The 9,380-nt window shown below is 33.7% G+C and overlaps 1 protein-coding gene across 1 annotated transcript; it reads right to left on the reverse strand.

The window, feature by feature from the left end:
* Window positions 1–2,852: 2,852 nt before the first annotated feature.
* LOC145053118 (uncharacterized) lies at window positions 2,853–6,482 on the reverse strand. Its single transcript, XM_079001106.1, has 6 exons — window positions 5,366–6,482; window positions 4,863–4,978; window positions 4,435–4,765; window positions 4,049–4,246; window positions 3,794–3,894; window positions 2,853–3,547 (listed from the first exon to the last, which is right to left on the reverse strand). Exons 1-6 carry the CDS (start codon window positions 6,425–6,427, stop codon window positions 3,079–3,081), a joined length of 2,277 nt encoding a protein of 758 aa, XP_078857232.1. The 5' UTR covers window positions 6,428–6,482; the 3' UTR covers window positions 2,853–3,078.
* Window positions 6,483–9,380: the final 2,898 nt, after the last annotated feature.

Raw genomic sequence — 9,380 nt, forward strand, 5'->3', positions numbered from 1 at the left:
TTTAATGTCTCTTTTTATTGTTCTAGACTCGTTTTTAGCCATGTCTGGCTAAACCCTAGATTTTAGATTTGCAAGATCAGTATGTTTTATGTAATCAATCATTAGGCTTGGTTTTTTTATTATGTGATTCTATCTAGATATTTCAGTTTTGTGCTTAATGAATCTTTGATTTTAGTTATCTTTAGCTTGACCACCTAATTTAGGATTTAATCAATCTAGTTAATCGGTTGTTGACATCCGTAATTGTTTTGATAAACTGGTAACAAGTAACTAGTAACAACATATCAGTTCCATGTTTGGATTCGACTCTGTTCTAAACTGAAATTTCATATTTTTAAACTTCCGAATTTGTGAGAAGTATTGAATATTGTTGGGAATTTTACATATATTATAATGCTTATTTTATGACTTGCTTAAAAGCTTGTTTAATTAGGTTAGTAAAAAGTTATGATTAACTGTAGAGCTTGTTTTGGTTAATTAACTATGTAAAAGAGAACTTACTAGAGCTTGTTAGTAGTTTTCAGTACTAAGTTAGATAAAACACATCTAAAATAACCATGTTTCTGTTGATTTCATGATTAGGAAAATCATAGTAGAACTAAATTCGCTTTTTACAACTGAATTTTAGTAGTTTTATTTCACTGTTATTTTACTTATAAATTATGAAACAAAAACCCCCTTTTATTTTTTTTCTACCTTTGACTAGTATGTGCCTTATGTAAAGATATATTGACTTTTAGGTTTTGTCCCTATCGATTCGACCCTTTCCCTGTGCTATAGATTAGTTCAACCAGGAAGTGAAATTATTATTTATTTTTCGTACCCTGCCATGAAGAGGTCAACATTTTCCATTCCATGTGGTTGTTTAAACAAAATTGCATGCCGATAGTACTCTTAGTTTGTTTAAATCTCGTATGGTTGCAAATGGAAAAAGTTAGCAACCAGTATCGACTGTTACGAGACTTTCTACCTGGTAGTCAAAACGACAACCATCCTCAACATCATCGTTTTATATCATTGACCTATTACATAACTCGAGGTCAAGAATACATGCCTGGTCACCTAACTGAGACAATGTATATGGATCGAAGCTTGGCTTTATAGACTCCGATGCAGTATATCACATTTTTCAACTCTATAAGTCTGACTACAAACTTAAGCAGGCTCCCCGGGTCTGATGTTAGTGCTTTTCCAGTCACACAATAAATGCTTGAGGTTCAGCACCGCAAATTGACCCGTCTTTATTTGTTTTAAAACAAGGACAAGAGACAAATTATTTGTAAATTTATGTTGATGACATTATCCTTACTGCGTAATCCCTAGGATTACTTTGTCAACTCATATACTCTCTCCGTCGTGAGTTTGATATGACCAATCTTGGCTCGTTGAACTATTTTCTTAGGATTTTTGTCTCCAATTCTTCTACGGACATTTTTCTTTTTCAAAATAAGTACTACATTGAGCTTCTTTAGTTTACTTATATATCATATTACGACAAGTGTCATACTCCTGTTGATAAGATGTCAAAACTTGGTAGTGGGTGATCGAGTTTCTAATCTATCCATATACCGCAACTTTGCAGGGCACTTGACGTTCATTCAACCATATATTTCTCTTGCATTTCAACCTATGTTCCTATATATATGCATGATCCACAAGAGCTTCATATTCAGACTCTCACACGCATACTTTGTTACATTTGTGGTACTCTTAATCACGACCTCCAGTTATATGTATCTCTAACATCTACTTTTAAAGCATATTATGATTCAAATTAGGATGGATGTCAGACGATTCAAAGATCCACATTAGGCTATTGTATTTTCCTAGGGTCAATCTCGTTTCTTGGTCTTCCAAGAGACAACACAAAGTATCTCCGTCCAACACTGAAGGCGAATAGGGTTTTGGTAAAGTTGTAGTTGAGACAACTTGGCTACATAATCTTCTTAGAGAACTTCAGATAACTCTACATACTGCCAATATTGTCTACTACGATAACATCAGTTCCATTTATATGTTGGCGAACCCCGTCCAACATCAGAAGAACCAAAGACATCGAGTTTGACATTGATTTTGTCCTAGACATAGTCACCATTGGCCATGTTCTTTTTCTCCATGTTCCCCTACAAAACCATTACAACGACATCTTCACCAAAGGTCTACAATTTTCACTATTCTTTGAGTTTCATACTTGTTTGAGTGGGAGAAGACATGCGACCTCCTCCACTCAAACTGGTGGGGCATGTTAATGTATACTGTATTTGCATCTAAATTATGCCATGTGTCGTCTTGTTATAATCCAGTTTTACATGTGGTGTTATATTATGCTCTCTAGGTTTGTTTTTAGGCTAGCCCATTGTTGTACAACTTCTAGTATATACGGGCCTCTTATTTTATTCTGCCCACTTGATGTATAATTATTGTGCTTCCTGTTAAAGAGATCGACATTCGATTTTCCAACTATTAAGTTCATATTTTTTAAGGAATTTAATTTCAATAAATGTTTACATTCGGTTGCTAAATATCTAATGACCAAAGTCAAAGAAACGTATTGAACTTTTAATGATGCAGCTCATGATCTCATTTGTTTAAGAATTGCACTTGAAATCCCAAGTATGGTTTCTCATTCTTAATTTTTCTGCTATTTTCTTTGGATCAATAATTGATACACCCATCCACAAACGTACTGTTAGGAAATCTGCCAACTCAAGAGTTGACATTTGTTATTAATTATTTAATCTTTTGAGATTTAGAACAATTTTATCTGAATGTATAGCTTTTATTAATGAGAATATGCAGGCAAGTTGCTATACTTAATGATATTAAAATAAATTATACTGAGGGCAAAAGTCTATAAAAACCCATGTATTTTAGGTCAATTATTGAAAAAGCCATCAAGAGAAAATCTTTAGCCAATAAAACACTTTACAATTTTTGACCAATTTCAACGTTTGAGTATTAGATATATTATAGGTATCTTATTTCTAATTGCATAGGTATAGTTGTTGAGTTTTATGCTCAATCATAAATATTTGAATTTATTACAATTAACTCAGGCTCAGTAATAAACAAAAAAACTTATATGGGTCTAAACTCAATGCCTTGCATAAGAAGCCCTGTACGCCGACTGGGAGTGAGAAAAGTCAATTCATTACATGTCCGAATCCATCGAGTGTCATTACTTGTTCTAAATTCCCATACTTGTACTTCCATCCAACCATCGTTCCTTTTTTGTGGACGGCCTGCCATTTTGGGTCTGATTGACGGGTTGTGTGTGTTTTGATACGTCTTTCGTCTAATGATTGGCGTTTGGGGGCTAAGTAAATAGATATACCATGAATAATCCTTCTCATATGAAAAACCTTCAATCGAAACAGCATTATCAATAACAGTGACTTTCACAGGAGGCTCAAATGCATAAAGGTCTCCTTGTAATTTGTAAACAAGGTAAATTGCATATGTTGTTTGAGTTGACAGAATTCTGGAGTTGCCGACAATCATAAATGACCTCATGCGTTCATCTGGATTAACAGCCACTTCTCCAAATCTGGAAAAGGAGTTTAACAAAATTAAATGCTAGAAGCAGAAGAAAACATTAACCATGCACGTATGTCGGTTCCATTACGTCTTGATTTTTTCATAATGAGTGCTGAAATTTTCATAAAATATAGAGAAACACAAAGGGTACGTAAGCTGATTTTGACAATTGTGTAGTATATGATCCAGTCACCTAATAACTCCGTTGAAGACATTGCTACAAGAAAACAGCTAGCTAGGAGATGGAGAAAATAACCTTGATTGGGGGAAAGGCCACCAATTCAACTGCCGCTCATCCAAAACCACCCTTGATGAAATCATATGACATTTCTTCCCCTCTTTTGCAAGAGAAAACCACTGTTAATCAATAAGCATATGGGTACGTAAGTACCTGTTTAGGATATTTCAGGATAATTCATATGCGTACAACAACTACATATATATGAGCATTGAGTGATTAATTATGAACTTCTCAAAAATGATAGGAATAACCCTTCTGTATCAGTTATACCTCTTTACCATTGTTAATTAGGAAGCCTTTACAAAGAGTAGAGTACAGTTCCTTTTTTGTTGTCCATTGCACGTCTTTGTTTTTTGACAACTTGATTATCTCTTCATAATCAGTTGGCAATAATTGTTCCCAATATGAGTCTGGATTGGATATGGTTTGTATATGCACCTCCTCATCCTCTAACACTTCATGCTCCACCTATAAAACGTACACTTTAGATTTTGAACGATTATGGAAGAAAACTCTTCTCCAAATTAAATAACTTCTATAGATAGGGTTCACTTATATTAAAATGTTCTTTCCTGTGATTTATTTTCAAAGTAGGTTTGAAAGACTAATATTAACAACAGTAATAAAATGATATAAATGATTATTTGTCAGCTTACTCTCTCCACTGGTTGAAGCTCAATGCCTTCTACTACTAACTGGTGATAGCTGTCAAACATAATTTCAAAATCAAAATTTTTGGTTTCACTAGTAAGCTGATATAATTCAACCATCAACCATCCATCATCTCTAGTATCTTCTATGTACAAAGTCGAATAATTTGTCTCCCCAGGCAATTTGAAGGAGAGGTTTAGGCGTACATACTCGTTCTTTTGTTGGTAAAAGTCAAACACAAGGTTTACTGTGTATGTGATATGTGGAGACAAAAATTGTGTTTTGACATGTGTTTTGAATTTCTTACAATACGGTCTATTGTACTCCACATTAAATCTGCATGCAAGAAGATGCGACAAAGAATACATTAGTATATAATCATGAAATACTCTAAACAGCTTAAAAAAAAAAAAGAAAAAGGAGCACAACTAACCTTGATTTATTTCGATCGTAATTAGTACCCTCAGAAATTACAGCATCCATTGGAATTAAACATTCTGCTGCCGATATCATTTCACAGTGTTCTCCATTCTTATTTAACAAAAACCACTGTCCATTAAAGGAGATCAAATTAGTATCCGAGTAAATTTATGAGAGTAGAGATTTCTTGAGCCAATATTTCATTTTTTTTTTTTTTCAAGTTATAGATTTATAGCAATTAGGACATATATTTCGCCAGCATTTAAAAGTGAGGGAAATTACATACATTGGTTAGTAAATAAAGATCTATGATAGGTGGATTTGAGTGGTTTATAGTTACTGGTTCAATACATTATATTGCTGTTAGAATAATGTACAAACATTATTTAGTTTTAATCATGTGAAATTCCTCAAATTCAACTATAATATAATTAACATTTTATAATCACAAATTACAGTTCATATTGTATATTTTATATAAATCTAAAGCAGTGGTTCGGAGACATAGTTAATTACCGTCTTGCCCTCGTTGACAAAGATTCCTTTGGAGAGAAGCATCTTTAGTTCCTCTTCAGACTTATAGACCAAAGGAGGCATAGCACTCTTACCCATCTCTACATAGTCCATTTCTGGTTCCGTATCTTCAAGGTTCTCCTCAAAAAGCCCTTGCATCTCAAACGCGATCTCAAGTTTTTCCATAACTTCAGACATATTTGGTCGTTCAGCACGATTTTTATTCAAACATCGGTATGCAATGTCTGAAAATATTTCCAGTGACCTCGGGTTCAGGTGTTGCTTCGGCTCTGGAAATATAATCTCATCTAATTTCTTCTCTTTGTAGTTTTTTTTCCATTTTCGCACTAAACTCCGAAAATTACCATAGTTATTTTCAAAGCATTGTCTCCCACACAATACTTCAAACAATACCAGGCCAAAAGAGTACACGTCCGACTCCTTCGTTAGGATGCTGGTCTCCATATACATGGGATCTACATACCAAAAGGTACCTACAACGTTGGTGGCAAGAAAGGTGTTCTGCTGATTAGCGGGTCCTATCTTTGATAGTCCCATGTCAGAAACTTTAGCATTCCAACTTTCATCTATTAGGATGTTGGAACTTTTTATATCCCTGTGGATAACCCTTTCTTGTGTATCCATGGGATCATGAAGGTAGCACAACCCCCTTGCAGCACCAAGGCATATCTTGAGACGTTGCGTCCACTTTAGAGTAGTGCTACTCAAATGGCTATCAAGGCTTCCGTGAGATGCATGCTCATACACAAGGATCTTCTCACCCTTTTCGTCGCAGAATCCCAATAGAGAGATGAGATTTTCATGTGTGTAACGGGAAAGCATGAATATCTCTTTCAAGAATTCAGGGTTTCCCTGTCCGCAGTTGCTACTCAGACGCTTAAAAGCAGCCATGATTTTCCCATTAGAGTCAGAGATTACTCCTTGGTACACCTTCCCGAATCCGCCTTCTCCAATAACATTTTTGTTATCGAAGTCGCCGGTGATTGACTTTATGTCTTCTAAGCTGAATTGTTTAAGATGTTGGAACTCGAGAAAGGCCTCCATTATTTGTGAAATCAAATGGAACGTAAGATTTTGAAACTCTTTGAAAGGGGTGTTGTTAAATAACCTTAAAGTACAGCCATATATTGGAGAGTCATAAGACAACCTGGACTTGTGACACCATTCCTACCCACTCCTTTTTTTTTCTTTCATGTCTAAACAATTTTATTATTCAACTTGAGTTTACATGATATTTTCTAGTTTCACCTTTGCTTTTGCATTTCCAACGTTATAACACTAAAATGTTATCACTTTGATTAATTATAACTTAATTTACTAGAAATCATAACAAAAAAAAAAAAAAAATAGAGTAATCTGCAAAAAATGGTCCTTGTGGTTTGTTATTTTCTTTAGTTTTGTTCCCTAATACAATATTTACAAAGAAAAATGTTCTTTAAAATGATGTCATTACAGAACTGGCCACTCAATTTGGATGTGTTAAAACCATATCCAATTACCATCTTAACCTCATTTTATACTTTTATAGTTTTACTATCAATTTGTTGGAATCAATTACAATTGCACTACTTGACTAGAGATCCTTCTATACCTATTGAAATTGAGAACAAATGTAAAATCGAGTGTGTGAGGTAATTAATTGGTAACAATAAAATTCTAATAGTGAGCATACCCCCCCCCCCCCCTAATTCACCTCAAAATGCCAAGAGACTTAGACAGGTGCTATTTAACAACTGCCTACCCACGTTTCATTCTTTCTTTAACAAATTTTGAAATTAAAAATCAAAATTACGCCCTTTATTTTTACACAAGAGGTTGTCGTACAACCCGGTTTGTTTTTAATTTTTTTTTTACATTTATCATTCATTTTATTAGCCTAATTTAATAGAAGTATGTAGCAAAAGATTTGTATTATTTTTGATAAATTACATTATTAAAGGATCTTATCAGTACATTCAAAATGACACCAAAAGTGAATATTTTTTTTATTCTTACTCTATTTTTCAAGTTAGTTACATATTATAACTATATCTTCGTCAATGGATGTTTGAGTGCACTCTACAATCTTTAGTTTAATAATTCTAAATAATAGAATCTCTCATTTCTCTTGTGGCTTGATTTTATACTAAGTTAATTGTTGGACAATGGGAATATATAAATATATAGAATGATACTAAAGTATAGATGATTTATTTATTGTAGTAAGAAAAGCCAAATAAAACTATAAAAGTCAACCGAAAGGATTGTCACATTGTTATTAAAATACGGATTGTGATCTTAAGATCATACGGTTTTAAGATTTTATAAGAGAAAAACGATCTTGATCACACTATGATCCCGATCTCAACTCCATACTTTTAATATAAAGTTGAGTTTAAAAAATTCATTTATTCATATTGAAATCGAGCATCACATGTTACAATAACTCTTGTTACTTCATCAATTTATCTCGAACTAGGCATAAAACATAATAATCCACAAAGTCATTCCATCAATTTATCTTGAAATAGACATAACACACCGATTTTATCAAATGATCCTAAAATCATAAAAATATACATGATCACAATGCTCTTTTTTCTAAGATATTTTATCTTAATTTTTACAGTTTGAAGCAAACAAAAATTATGGTTCACGCTTTGAAAGTTAAAGTTGACTCCACTATCAATGTTTTAATCACTATCAAGTAATATATATATATATATATATATATATATATATATATATATATATACACACACACACACATACTAAAAGTATACCCGCGCAAAGCGGCGATGAGAATTATTATTGTTCCGATGAATGGTTTTTTTTATTCAGAAAATGTTATTTAACTGTTTCAATGGCTATAAACTTTTCTGGCTGATTTGTTAGAAAAATTACATGCCCAACCTTTAGGCAAAAATCATGTCCACGTTAAAAAAGGAAAAAAAAAAATAATTGATATTTCATTCGTTAAATATTTCCGTTGATTTTTTTTACCATAATTAGTTTTTTGATCATAAAAAGATGAGTCCCTTGTGCATGACAAAATCATCGAAACCCTCAGGCAGGGTCAGAATCGGCTCCTCGCACAATCGTTGCCTAAGAGTATCAAAAGTTGTCTGCTGCTCAGGCCCCCAATAAAATGGCACCGACTTCTTAGTCAGTCGGATTAAAGGAACAACAATCTTGGAGAAATACTGGATAAATCTCTGATAATAACCCGCCAAACCAAGAAAACTACGAGTCTCAGATGGAGACCTCAAAACCTCCCACTGCATCACGGCCTCGACCATGGCCGAATGGATTAGAATACCCTTCTGGTTGACAAGGTGTCCCAGAAACCGCACCTCGCACAACCAGAACTCACACTTGGAGAACTTTGCGAAAAGTCCCTCACCCCTCAAAGTCTCCAGCACCTCCCGCAGATGCTTATCGTGCTACTCCTGCGTTTTGGAATAAACATAAATATCATCGATAAAGACTATCACAGACTGATCCAACATCAGTCTGCATACACGGTTCATGAGATCCATGAACGCGGTAGGAGCATTGGACAACCCAAATGGCATCACCACGAACTCATAATGGCCATAGCGAGTCTGAAAAGCCGTCTTCTACACATCCTCGTACCTGACTCACATTTGATGATAACCCGATCACAAATCAATCTTAGAGAACCAAGATGCACCATGAAGCTAGTCAAAAAGATCATCAATCCTCAGAAGTGGATAACAGTTAAATGTCACGAAATTATACATTGGTTAATAAATTTTATATTTAACTAATAAAAATATAAAATGGATTCTTATCAGGCATAATTAGAATGTATCTAAATGTTTTTTAATAAAAGAATCAAACATTAACATTTAAGTTCAAATACACAAAAACTGCATTGTTATTTTATACCAAGAATACATGTATGTATTTGTGCTTATGTATTATTATCTAGTGGATGACTAGTTATGGGTCACGACTTAAAGTGATTTCATATATGGAATATTATGTCTAACTC

Source organism: Lactuca serriola, chromosome 5 (genome assembly GCF_051521515.1).
Source record: "Lactuca serriola cultivar US96UC23 chromosome 5, Lser_US96UC23_V15, whole genome shotgun sequence".
Lineage (NCBI taxonomy): Eukaryota > Viridiplantae > Streptophyta > Magnoliopsida > Asterales > Asteraceae > Lactuca > Lactuca serriola.

Coding starts and splice junctions, on each gene's coding strand:
- LOC145053118 (XM_079001106.1), bottom strand. CDS start 6,427: ATGGAGGCCTTTCTCGAGTTCCAACATCTTAAACAATTCAGCTTAGAA. Junction 3,895..4,048: donor TAATTAACAATGGTAAAGAG/GTATAACTGATA, acceptor ATTGATTAACAG/TGGTTTTCTCTTGCAAAAGA. Junction 3,548..3,793: donor TGGCCTTTCCCCCAATCAAG/GTTATTTTCTCC, acceptor CTCCTTTTCCAG/ATTTGGAGAAGTGGCTGTTA.